The 12,175-nt window shown below is 37.5% G+C and overlaps 2 protein-coding genes across 3 annotated transcripts; one reads left to right on the top strand and one right to left on the bottom strand.

Annotated features, from left to right (window-relative positions):
* Positions 1 to 2,546: 2,546 nt before the first annotated feature.
* On the top strand, positions 2,547 to 5,185 carry LOC113727344 (protein NRT1/ PTR FAMILY 2.7-like). The gene is made up of 4 exons (XM_027251498.2): positions 2,547 to 2,740; positions 2,901 to 3,118; positions 3,397 to 3,926; positions 4,265 to 5,185. The coding sequence occupies exons 1-4, from the start codon at positions 2,635 to 2,637 to the stop codon at positions 5,100 to 5,102; spliced, it is 1,692 nt and encodes a 563-aa protein (XP_027107299.1). The 5' UTR covers positions 2,547 to 2,634; the 3' UTR covers positions 5,103 to 5,185.
* A 773-nt stretch (positions 5,186 to 5,958) lies between these two features.
* LOC140036088 (uncharacterized) lies at positions 5,959 to 12,164 on the bottom strand. 2 transcript variants are annotated; one of them, XM_072077351.1, is made up of 8 exons: positions 11,908 to 12,164; positions 11,565 to 11,695; positions 11,143 to 11,430; positions 8,535 to 11,061; positions 8,233 to 8,407; positions 8,005 to 8,119; positions 7,338 to 7,430; positions 5,959 to 6,266 (listed from the first exon to the last, which is right to left on the bottom strand). In XM_072077351.1, exons 1-8 carry the CDS (start codon positions 12,068 to 12,070, stop codon positions 6,189 to 6,191), a joined length of 3,570 nt encoding a protein of 1,189 aa, XP_071933452.1. In that variant the 5' UTR covers positions 12,071 to 12,164; the 3' UTR covers positions 5,959 to 6,188. The 2 variants fall into 2 exon arrangements, with proteins under 2 accessions (XP_071933452.1, XP_071933453.1); XM_072077352.1 differs by having other exon boundaries at positions 7,338 to 7,418; positions 11,908 to 12,103.
* Between the last annotated feature and the right edge of the window lie 11 nt (positions 12,165 to 12,175).

Genomic DNA, 12,175 nt, shown 5'->3' with positions numbered 1-12,175 from the left:
CTTTATACTTCGGCTGTTGGTAACTTGATGTATGTTATGGTTTGCACCAGATCAGATATTGCTCATGCAGTTGGAGTAGTCAGTCGGTATCTCTCTAATCCTAGTAAGGAGCATTGGAATGCTGTAAAATGGATTCTCAGGTATCTCAATGGAATTTCTAGATTATGTCTATATTTCGACAATGGTAAAACTATGCTAGATGGATATACTGATGTAGATATGGCAGGTGATCTTGATGATACGAATTCCACATCTGGATACTCGATGATCTTTGCAGGGGGAGCAGTGTCATTGCAAAGTAAGTTACAGAAGTGTATCGCCCTTTCTAGTACAGAGGCGGAGTACATTGCAACCACTGAAGCATGCAAGGAAACTCTTTGGTTGCAGAAATTCCTTCAGGAATTGAGTATAAAACAAGAGAAGTATAGTTTTTATTGTGACAGTCAGAGTGTTATTCATTTGTGTAAGAACTCTACATTTCACTCTCGATCCAAACATATTGATGTGAGATATCATTGGATTCAGGAAGTATTAGATTTCAAGTTATTGACACTTGAGAAAGTGCATACAGATGATAATGGTGCTGACATGTTTACCAAATCATTGTCTAAGGAGAAACTCTTGTTTTGCAGACAAGAAACATGTTTGGTTGAACCCCCCAAATGAGCTGGAGGGAGAGATTGTTGGATGTGGACCAACCCATTTGTGCAAGAAAGCAACGCTTGAGGGTTCCTCAAGCTTAAATACAAATAGCAGCCGCAAGATGCTTTCGGTCCTGGTGTGCGAGAAAAAGAGCTAGCCGCCACTTTTGAGAGACACGAAGAGAGAGAAATAGCTAGAGAGAGAGAAACTTCAAGGTCTTGATTGGAGAGTACTTTGAAACCCGATTGAGACGAAATTTTACACACGCGATCCTCTTGTTAAGCTCTACTCATCTACCGGTTCAGATTTCAGATTTTTTCTTCGTTTGGTAACATCTTTCCAAACTCACTTCTTTGACAGTTGTAGTTTTTGGGAGTGATTTTGTAGCAATTTCACTTGGTTGGTGGCGGTGATATTATTGTCGTCCGAATATTTCGGATACACTTGTGTATTTTCATTATTGTGATAATGGAAATTTGGACTGGACTAGATCCCGTGATTTTTTTCAATTGGGTTTTTCATGTAAAAATCTTGGTGTCCTGTGTTTTCTATTTTTCTTATATTTTATTATCACTGCTGACATTATTATTTGGTGATTTGATTTATTCCTGTTTTAACTAGTAATTGAAAAAAGAGAAATTTATCCTGGGCTAACTCTGCTATTGTGTACCTGTACTGGTACCCTTTTTCCAACAAATATAATGAAAATTGCTCTGCCTCACCTAGAAGCAAGCAAATGGGCCAAAACCATTCGGATTTCTTTTACCATTGATTCTGGTCAAGTCATGAGTCATTTCTCCAGGTAAGTGCGAAGGCACTCAGGATAATTATAAGGGATAATTAATAATTGGATTATTAATGTGTTACCACTATTCTTCTGCCACCTACCACATCAATAGATGTGTAAATCCAGCATTCCAGCCACCCCCGCCAGGCCATTCATCTGTATCAGCCCATTACTAACCCAACTTGTTTACTTTGAAGTTTGCTAACTTCTTTTTTCAACCCTCATTGAGCCTGATCCTCTTAGCATGAAGACGAGGGGGCAAAAAAAAAAAAAAGACAGAAGGATTGAAGGGCTAGTTTCAGATAAAAATGGGTTATTTTATAGTTTGGTTCCACCACTTAAGTTCCTTGAAAACAACCTAAATGATAGGATAGGTACCCATACCTACTACAAACATATAACATTCCTCCTGCAACGGTCAGCAGTGGACATTTTCGAACAAGTTGCAATTTAAAACCAAGCGCTTCACTGGAGAAGCAAAACTGTTGCTTGCACATCATAGCAATGATTGTAATATTATATTATCAGCAACTTGGGGTACTAAAAGTCTTGATTCTTGCATCAGCTTATACATATATTCTCTAGGCACCGGTTGACAGATGACCAAACGATTATACAAAAAGGAATTTTGTTTCTGTCACATGAATATTATATAGTTTTTAATTATAGATTACCCCGTCTGATATTTGAAAGAGCAAGAAGAAAAAAGAGCTGACGAGTACCTGTACTTCTGTGAAGAAAAAAGATTCCGAATCATTAATGCTAATGTCACAGCTAAATTCCAAAAATATGCTTGCCCTGGCAATCAAAGGTGACCAAATTCATTGACATTCTTCAATTTTCCACTCCTCGAATTCTGGTACTAATCCAGTCTCTAGACATGTCATAATCCAACCACCCTAAAGAAAACACAACCCTAAACAATGTATAATCGAGGATGCTGACTTTTTTTTTTTTTGCTTAATCAGCACGAGGGAGAGCAGTCCATATTCATGTATGCAAGTGTTTCCCCTTTTCCAGTTTTCGTGGGGCAGAGGTAGTGAATACTTGAATGGAGACTTGTAAAGATGGTAAAACATACAAATCTTTGAGAAAATATCCATATATATATATATATATATATATATATATATCCAACAGGAATATACCACTATAGATAGAGCTTTACAGTTTGACAACGTTTGAGCCGTCCTTTTTCCAAAACCATGGACAGGACAGTACTCAACTCTGCTAATGGAGAAGACCCTGAGCCTACTTCAATTTCCAGCAGGGGCAAGAAAGGCGGATGGACCACTTTTCCGTTCACTATAGGTCATTTTCTCTCTTCCTCTCTTTATAAAACGACCGTCTAAATACATTCTGCACTCTACCTATCTCCGGAGATAATGAACTTCCAGATATTAGTATCATTTCACCAGTAGCATAATTGTTTGCCTAGATGTTCTAACATAGAGCTATTTCTATAAAGCAGCAACTGTGGCAGGTATAGCACTTGCTTTTGGAGGACTGACTGGCAACCTTATTGTATATCTGATTCAAGAATTCAACATCAGAAGCATTAGTGCAGCTAAAATTTTCAATGTTGTTAATGGCTGTACCACAATACTTCCAATTGCTGCAGCCATCATTGCTGACTCATTTACGGGCTGTTACTCCGTCATCTGGATTTCTTCTCTCATTTCATCCCTGGTCAGGAACTTTCTCTTCTTGTTTCTATCATCTTAGTGACTGAATCAATCTCTGTTTTAGACTCTTGATTTCCAGATCAAGCTAACTTGATCGATTGTGTATCTGATGTTGATCTGCACTTTCATTTTATCAATATTAAGGGTCTAAGCTTCTCGATAAACATGAATTGAACGTGAACAGATTTTTTTGTTTTAATTTTTTCTGTAAGTTGCAGGTGGAGAGATTAATAAGCTTCTTTAACTTGATCAGATTTGAAAGAACTATTTCTCAATTTGCAGGGCCTACTGATAATAGTCCTGACAGCAGCAATCAGTAAATTGAGACCTCCGCATTGTGAAAATGGATCGAACCTCTGTAAATATCCATCAGAAGTCCAACTTGCAGTTCTTTATATCGGCTTAGCTCTAGGATCTATAGGGATGGCAGGGACACGCTTCACCATTGGATCCATGGGAGCAAATCAGTTTGATAAACCAAAGCATCAAGGAATTTTCTTCAACTGGTACATTTTTACAATGTACATGGCCACTGGTATAAGCTCTACTCTCATTGTGTATATTGAGAACAGTGTTAGTTGGACGCTGGGGTTTGGGATTTGTCTTGCCGCAAATATATTTGCATTGGCAATATTCTTAGCTGGCAGCGGTTTCTATCATCACCTCAAGCCACAAGGTAGCCCTTTTGTTCGTTTGGCTCGTGTTATTGTTGCATCTTTCAGGAAAAGGAAAATGGTGCTCTCACTGAAAAGGGAAGACTATTTTCAAGGGCCAGACTACAAAGTGACTACCTTTCCCTCAAAATTTTTCAAGTAAGTGTACAATCAAATTTAGCCTTGTTTGGAAGACAAGTTTTTTTGTCAAGTTTGTTTGCTACAAGTTTTTTAAAAATTTTAGTTACAATAATCTCAAAAAATTTCTCAAAAATTTTAAACTATACACTTTGAAATATTCAAAAAAAAAAATACTTCAAAATTTTTTTTAAAAACTTTTACAGTAAATTATAATAAAATTTTAAACAAACACCCAAAAAATTCACTGGCCAAACGGGCGCAACTAGTCCTCTACCTTTGACTTGTTCAGATAAAGCAATTCGATTATCGAATTAGCTGATTAATTGCTTTCAAAATATATATATATATATATACAGGTTCTTAAACCGCGCAGCACTCAGAGCAGAAGGGGAAACCGAACCAGATGGCTCCACCAGACAACCTTGGAAACCATGTACAGTGCAAGATGTAGAAGATTTCAAAAGGATAATCAAAATTTTCCCACTATGGTCCACGGGGTTCTTCTTGTCCACCCCACTCGTTATTTTGGGGAGTCTATCGGTCCTTCAGGCTCTTGCAATGGACCGTCATCTCGGACCACATTTCCAAATTCCTGCGGGTTCAGTATTTCTCTTCACTCTGATGCCAACTTGTTTTACCGTATTCCTCCTGGACCGGTTCTTATTCCCCCTGTGGGAGAAGTTCACTGGCCATCCCGTCAGGCCTCTCCAGAGGGTTGGGATCGGCCATTTGTTAGACATTGTTGGCCTTGCTGTCTTAGCCCTGGTAGAGGCCAAAAGGCTGAAGATTGCGCGATTGCATGACCTTCAAGGCCAGGATAATGCCGTGGTACCAATGTCAGTATTCTGGCTTGTGCCACCACTAGCTATCGCAGGCATTGGAGAAGCATTCTTTTTCCCTGGTCAAATTGATTTCTACTACCAAGAATTCCCTGCTTCGCTGAAAAGCACATCAACTGCAGCTGTAGCTCTATATATGGGCATTGCTTACTATCTGGGCAATGCTGTGATTGATCTTGTCCGAAGGACAAGAGGGTGGTTGCCAGATGACTTGAACAAAGGGAGACTAGATAATGTGTACTGGCTGGTTTGTGTATTAGCAGGTCTCAACTTCTGTTATTATCTTGTATGTTCGTACTTTTACAAGTACCAAAATGTTGAAACGGTGAAGGTAACCGATGATTCTACCGTGTAGAGGATAAAAGTCAATATCTAACGAAGATCATTTACTTCCATACTTGTGTAATCCAGGATCAATACAAACCAAAGATTAGAGGACGCTGCTCTCTTTTCACCATTTTACTGTTGGGTTATAATTTAATATTTCATATCTCAAGGATTTCAAACTTAATCAATTTGAAAACTGTTTTACAGTATTAATTTGATCTGACTAACGATGAAAGATGAAGAAACGATATGCACCACAGAGGAGGATTAGTTTTAACTAATAACTGGAGAGAATGCTCCACGGTTCCGACTAATCTCGGGGCAAGAAGACGGTGGAATTTGATTTTGATTTTGCGGGGAAAGATGGTAAAATATTTGAAGGAATTGTTGGCAAACAAATAACTATCTCAAGACCCAGATCTTTTACTTGTGATGAAAAGATTGTTTACAAAATTCGAACTTCCAGACTCACTAGCTAATGAAATTTTGGTTTTTTTTTTTTTCTGAAGGAAATATCATTCATTATACGCCAGAGAAAATCAAGTTTGCTAGACCTTTGCTGCACTAAGCTATGGATGCCTTATTCTAGACGGAAACTCAATTGTGGTGGAATCAGACATTCTCAGGGCTCATGATTCAAAATCTCAAATTAAAAACATCAATCAAATTTCCATTATGCAACAACAAATAAAAACGACAAAAGAAGAGAAAGGGATGTTTGCGGATGCAGACCATGAAGGCACGAACAATGTTTTGAATGAGGAAGGGAAGCTAGAGTTTGCTTTTATCAGTTTGGAAAATACTTGCAACATGAAATATCGTTTAATGCAATCAAAAGTAAAAAAAAAAAAAAAAAAAAAAGTGAGAAAAGGGGAAAAAGGATGTTTAAGAGTGGAAAATAGGATTTGATTCTTAGTTTGGCGGAGAATAATACACCTTTAACCTGGAATCCTGATCAGTGACAAGCAGCAGTAGCCACAGGCACAATTACCTCATTAACAAAGGTGAAGAAACAGGAACTAAGCACTGAAAAAATGATCTAATATCATCTTTTAGTCACTATCTAATACTAGTTTTCCAGTTTAAAAAAAAAATGAAATTCAGACCTAGCTGATTATTGAGGATCAGAGGACAAATTGTTGGTGAACTTTGTACAGTCATATGGCCCGATGGCGTTGCTTTTCTTTTTGACCTGAAAATCACAAAACATTTGATATTTGAATTGGTAATGAAATTGGTCGAATTGAAAGACTAGTGCAGCAGAATATATCCCCTTTAAACTTTTAATTGAAACTTTTCTGTTTGTTCAGAGTTTAATATCTGTTAAACAAGTCATCAGCGCACTAAAATCTCATACGAAATAACAGGAAGAATGACAAAATATTCATTTCTCTTTTGCTGTTGTGTAAATGGAACTCTGGTTCCATGGGCTCTGGCATGTGAATGAAATCTAGAGCAGTGTAACAGAGTAAGGACTCATAAATGTGTAAGCATTTCTGCCCACCAAGGTACTAGTATACCACACGAAGACGCAAAGCCAAATCTAGGAAAGATAGGCAGTTCAAATACAAAGGTAGCCAAAAAAAGTTCCAATTCAGTCTGTTGATATATGCTTGCAGTTTTGAAAAACAAGATACTTGTCCGGGAAACAGAAACCACTCAAACAGTTTTAAAAAACTATAGAACTCTTTTCTTTTCCTAGTTTGATTTGTGTAGGGGATGCAGGTTACTCAAATGGCAATAATACAGTAAATTGACTACAGAAATACTTGAACTGAGTCAAAGTTCAAAATAAGGACACCTTAGGAGTATAACATGCAAAAAGGGTTCTCAATTTTCATAGCTGAGATGTTAAGAGAAAACAGACAAAAGTGCATGCCAACCAAACTAGAAATCTAAAGAAAAGGCAAAATTCATGATAATCTAGTGTTTTCAGCCTTTTTATACAGAAAATCCGAGTTTAAAGACTAACATTCAAGACACGGAGGAGAGAACAACCTTCAGCAATGTCAGGACTGCCATTAGAAAATAAATTATGAGAGCACAATGCCTAAAACTTACATGTTTCCAACTCCAGATATTTTTGCAGTCGTAAAGAAAAGAGCTAATAGTAAGTCAAAAAAGTGAATGCATCTCAAAACACCAAGACATCAATAAGATGCTTCCTTTAGAAGTTAGGCTTTAGTGTTAGTATGTTATGACTCAAAATGGGAAAGATTTCTCTTAAACCATTGACAAAACCAATGTTAGAAGGGTGACATACCGGAGACCATGGGCTAGGTTCAGGTAAACACTTGTCTGGTGGAGAATTTTGCACTGCACCACTTTTCACGGTCAAAATTTCCTGTAAAGAACTCTTCATGTGAACTCATATTATAAGCCTAATTTTAATTGCCATAATCAAGCAACTTCTCAAGATTGTACGTGTGCACAATAAGATTGGTGATAAGGTGAACTTAAGAAAATGAATAAACAACTCAAAGAGAATGAGTTAGCCTGACTATGATTTTGAGTCACTGTGATGCGCTATTTTATTAGTTAACAACAAGAGACGCTTTAGTTTGACAATTTAAAACCCAAAACCATAATGATGTGTATTAACATTGAACCACACACTATTATTTATGCAATTTCAAAACAAAAAATAAATAGGAGTAACTTGTTAGTTGAAATATGGAAACTTCCGTAGGTTAAGACTATTTTGTCGTGAAGAAACAAGTGTTATGCTTAAAGGGTGCATGTTCTTCATTGAACAGTAATAGTTCAGTACATATTATGATATGGCAAAAGCACAATAATGAGGCAGAATGCAAATCAAAATAAGGTCAAAACTTTCATCAGGTACCAATGTAAGCTAGGTTACTAATAGCAGCCAACCATTGCCAGATATTGACGTCCAAAGCACCAAATGGCTACCAAGAGTAATTTACCTCTCCAGCAGCTTCAACAGCAGCCAACCATTCATCAGAAAATGGAACTGCATTTCTTGGAGGAAAGATTATAAGATTTGTTTTATCTGAATTGCTCACAGCTTTATTGCTGCCACTGCAAGAGAGACCTCTTAAGATTGAGAAATAGATTACCAACTTTTAACAAGATCACACTGAGTGCCCATAATCACAAATTAACCAGAAGGCAAATTAGTTATTGCAACTTACATTGCTGCAGTTGAATTTCCATCCTGTTCCTGGCACAATGAAGTCTTCAAATCACATTTTGTGTCCTTCACAAGACTATCCATGTCCTGGCAAACTTCGGGCTTAATTTCATCAGTTAAGGCACTATCAATTACTCCAATGGACTGATTTACGCTTCTGGGTGATGTCAGACCTCCTTCAACCAGCCAACCCAAAATGTCATCCCACAAAAATTCTTGAATTGATTTACAGTTTTTTACAATTCGAATGCAATCATTAACTCATGCTCAAAACTTAATAAAGTTAGAGATAGAACATTGTACCTCCAAGCTCAATATAGTGCCTCGTCTGACTTCCACTGGAAAGCTCACACTTCTCAGATGAAGGCTCAATCTCCGTGCAGCTTGGTTTAGTTTCCTCAATGCTCAAATCACCATTAAATTTATGATTACCACGATCACAAGCTCGAAGTGGTGCATCAGTAAGTTCTTTGTAGCTTCTAAATTCACTTTCGCAATGTTCAAATTCTACTACAATTGCATCCCCACTTCCCAAAACATTACTTTCTTTGGATTTTGCAGATTCAGTTGTTTCCTCATATGAGGAATCCCTGGGAAACAACATATTTTTGAGCCCAGAAACTTCTTCAACCAATGTGAAGCAATTAGACAATAGCAATTGTTCAGATTCTTCAGTACAATTAGCATCTGTAGCAGAGTGATCGCCCACAACTGAAATATGGTCAATGCAACATTTGGTAGGCACACTGCTGTCAGCAAAGAACTCCGGATCATTTCCAGTCTGTGATATATTATCCCCACTAGTTGCTTCTATTGTGGCTTCTCTTGTTTGCATTGCAATCTCAATCCCGGGATAACCATCAAAGGTACTGTCAGTTCCTGCAATGGTTTGAGTGTCAGACTTCTGGTCATCATGACATACTTTGCTTTCTGAATATAAACTGGTATGATTATTGTCTGCTACATGACTTTCTAGATGAGGACCACTAAACAAACTTTGACACACAGGTTCCACTATTACGAGATTTCTTTCATTAACTTCACTATTCTTCACTTTATCCCCATGAAATGATTTGTGGACTTCTCCAACCAAAAACTCTGATGCTTCAGATGAACATCGATGCATATCGAAAGAGGTGGCTCTGTCACTCAAAATGACATGAGTGACACTTGTATCTAGTGCAGAATCATGATTTGGAACTAGTGGGGCAACCTCAAAAGACACCAATGTTGGTTCACTGAGAAAATCATGTCTAATCATCTGGTTAGTATCAAATCCTTCGTCTTCCTTTCCACCAAATGTTTCTGCAATTTCAACTCCAGAATTATCCATTTCAATCGCACCTTTTTCATCTATTGGGAACATCTCATTTACCGCTACCTGGTATTTTTCAGAACCTATGCCTTTCTCAAGCAACATACAATCAGCAGAAGTCAAACCATGAATACACTTTGAGATTTGTTCAACTTCAGGGCAAGCAGTTTGAGTCTGTAAAAGCGTAGCAGATGTATCTTTCAATTCAACAACCTCTAAAGATTGCTTAAGGCTCTGTGTATTCTCAGCCATCTCATTTGGTTCACTGAGAAAATCATGGCTAATGATCTGGTTAGTATCAAATCCTTCGCCTTCCATTCCACCAAATGTTTCTGCAATTTCAACTCCAGAATTATCCATTTCAATCGCACCTTTTTCATCTATTGGGAACATCTCATTTACTGCTACCTGGTATTTTTCAGAACCTATGTCTTTCTCAAGCAAAATACAATCAGCAGAAGCCAAACCATGGATACTCTTTGAGATTTGTTCAAATTCAGGGCAAGCAGTTTGAGTCTGTAAAAGCATAGCAGATGTATCTTTCAATTCAATAACCTCTAAAGATTGCTTGAGGTTCTGTCTATTCTGAGCCATCTCATTCCTCACAAAAGAATCTTTTGAAAGACTTGCATATATATGCTCAGAGGAAAATTCTAAATTTTCTAGTCTAGAATTAGTAAGTTCCAAATCTTCAACAGTCTGATTATCAATTTTTTCAGTTCCACAAATCCATGAATCTCCAACCATCTTTTTATGGTTTCCCTCAACCAACATAGAAGGCTTATCTTCATCAGGGACCAGGAGCTCTTCAAAGTTGGAAGTTTCTAATCTGTCACTCTGCAAACTAGATGATTGATCAAGATTCTGCATGCACCTCACTGAAGCAGAATTCATCACACCACCATTAATAACATCATTTACAGTAGAGCTGCCAGAATTTTCATCTTCACATGAATTTGTATTCATGTTTCTTGTTCCAGTTACACCTATAGCAAACTCCTCAGGTTGGTAAAATAAAGAATGTTCGAAATAGTTGCCAGCTGATTCTGTACTTGCTGTATGACCAAGAGTGCAGCTTTTGGCATTGCCAACTTCTGTCATACTTCTACAAGATGGAATTTTTAAGAGATTTATATTCTCTTTCATCTCCGCTTCTCCATCTTTATCAACTGCAGCAATGCTTTCACCCTTGACATGATTCTTAAATTTCCCATTTGTATCAGTGATGCTCAGCAACCTATTCTTATCGCTCTCAAGCTCACAGTGATTAGGTTCATGTGGAATCTTCTTCCCATCCATCATAGCATCTTTGCCCACATCAGGTGTAATTGCATCAATTGAAACGGCACTAAGATTAAATCTTGAGCGTGAGACACGTGAAGTCAGCATTTTACCATCAACAACTCCAGGAATTTTTGCTGGCAATTGCGGTGGCCTCCAGTCACCAAGTTTACCTCGTCGATGACTAGGGTCAACAATTCTGTGTGAAAAGCAACTTGAAGCTGGAAATTTTGACTGCAAAAATAATTTCAAGAAGGCAGGATAAGATACCAGAACCATGGTAAACTATAGTGTTCACTGAGCCGATAGTGATACCTGACCAAAAAATCCTAGTGACGGAGATGGCATTCTCAGACCTGATGGTTTTGTTGATTGACTTTGTGTATGCTGCAAAGTTGTACCAGTGATGACATTGCTTGAAGGAAGCCTAACTGCTAGTTGTGTGGTAACATCTTGGCTGTCAGATGAATCCACAGTGATAACTGAAGGGACATCATCTAGAATCAATTTTGAGCCAGAACTATGGACTTTGTTGACCTGTATGGGACATAATTGGGTTGTTGCATGCAGACTAATAGGCATGCAACTAATAGGGGGATTAACCTGCAACGAGTCAAAAAAAAATTGAAACGAGTAAAAGAGATATTAGATTGTTGATTGTTAAAAATGTTAATACTATGATCAAAACCAGAGTGTGCTGCAAGTAAATACAATAAAAGAGGCTTGGGAGTTCTCACTTTGTTTCTCTTAGCATGTGAGGCAGAGGATTTATTGAGTAACTCTTCAGAAACAGCCTTTGCTTTACTCTCTGTGTTTTTTACACTTTTTGAGTAGCTTTTTAGTTCTGTATTTCTCTGGGTATTAACAACTGCATAAGATAAAAATATTAAATGTCACTAACCATGGATAAGCCCTAATATGTAACTAAACATAAGCTTATTATACAAACCATCATCTAAGTCATTTGAAATTTTAAGAGCATAAGGATAAAACCTAGTTGTATTGGACTAGATCAAAAAAGCAACTTGAAACCACTTGAAACCAGTACCATTCATGAATACAGACTACTAGTTTGATTACCTGGCTGCAACATCTGATTTTGTTTTAAGGAAGTTGCTCCACCTATAGTGCGCTTATTAGTTGCTGGAATCGATGGATGACCTGGCATTGAAACAGGGAATTTTCGAAGCCTTGACTCCTTGGAAACAGCTTTTTGGGCATTAATGTTAGCAGGCCTTTTCATAGTAAAGTAGCATTAAGGCACAACATATTTAAAATTTTGCAAATCAAAGTGACTAAAGAGTAAACCACCTTAAAAAAAGTATAAAACCGAAAGGCCTTTACTTTC

This window comes from Coffea arabica, chromosome 1c (assembly GCF_036785885.1).
Source record: "Coffea arabica cultivar ET-39 chromosome 1c, Coffea Arabica ET-39 HiFi, whole genome shotgun sequence".
In the NCBI taxonomy this organism is placed as follows: domain Eukaryota; kingdom Viridiplantae; phylum Streptophyta; class Magnoliopsida; order Gentianales; family Rubiaceae; genus Coffea; species Coffea arabica.
The sequence above is the reverse complement of the archived record's forward strand: the minus strand, read 5'-3'. Positions and strand labels throughout refer to the sequence as shown.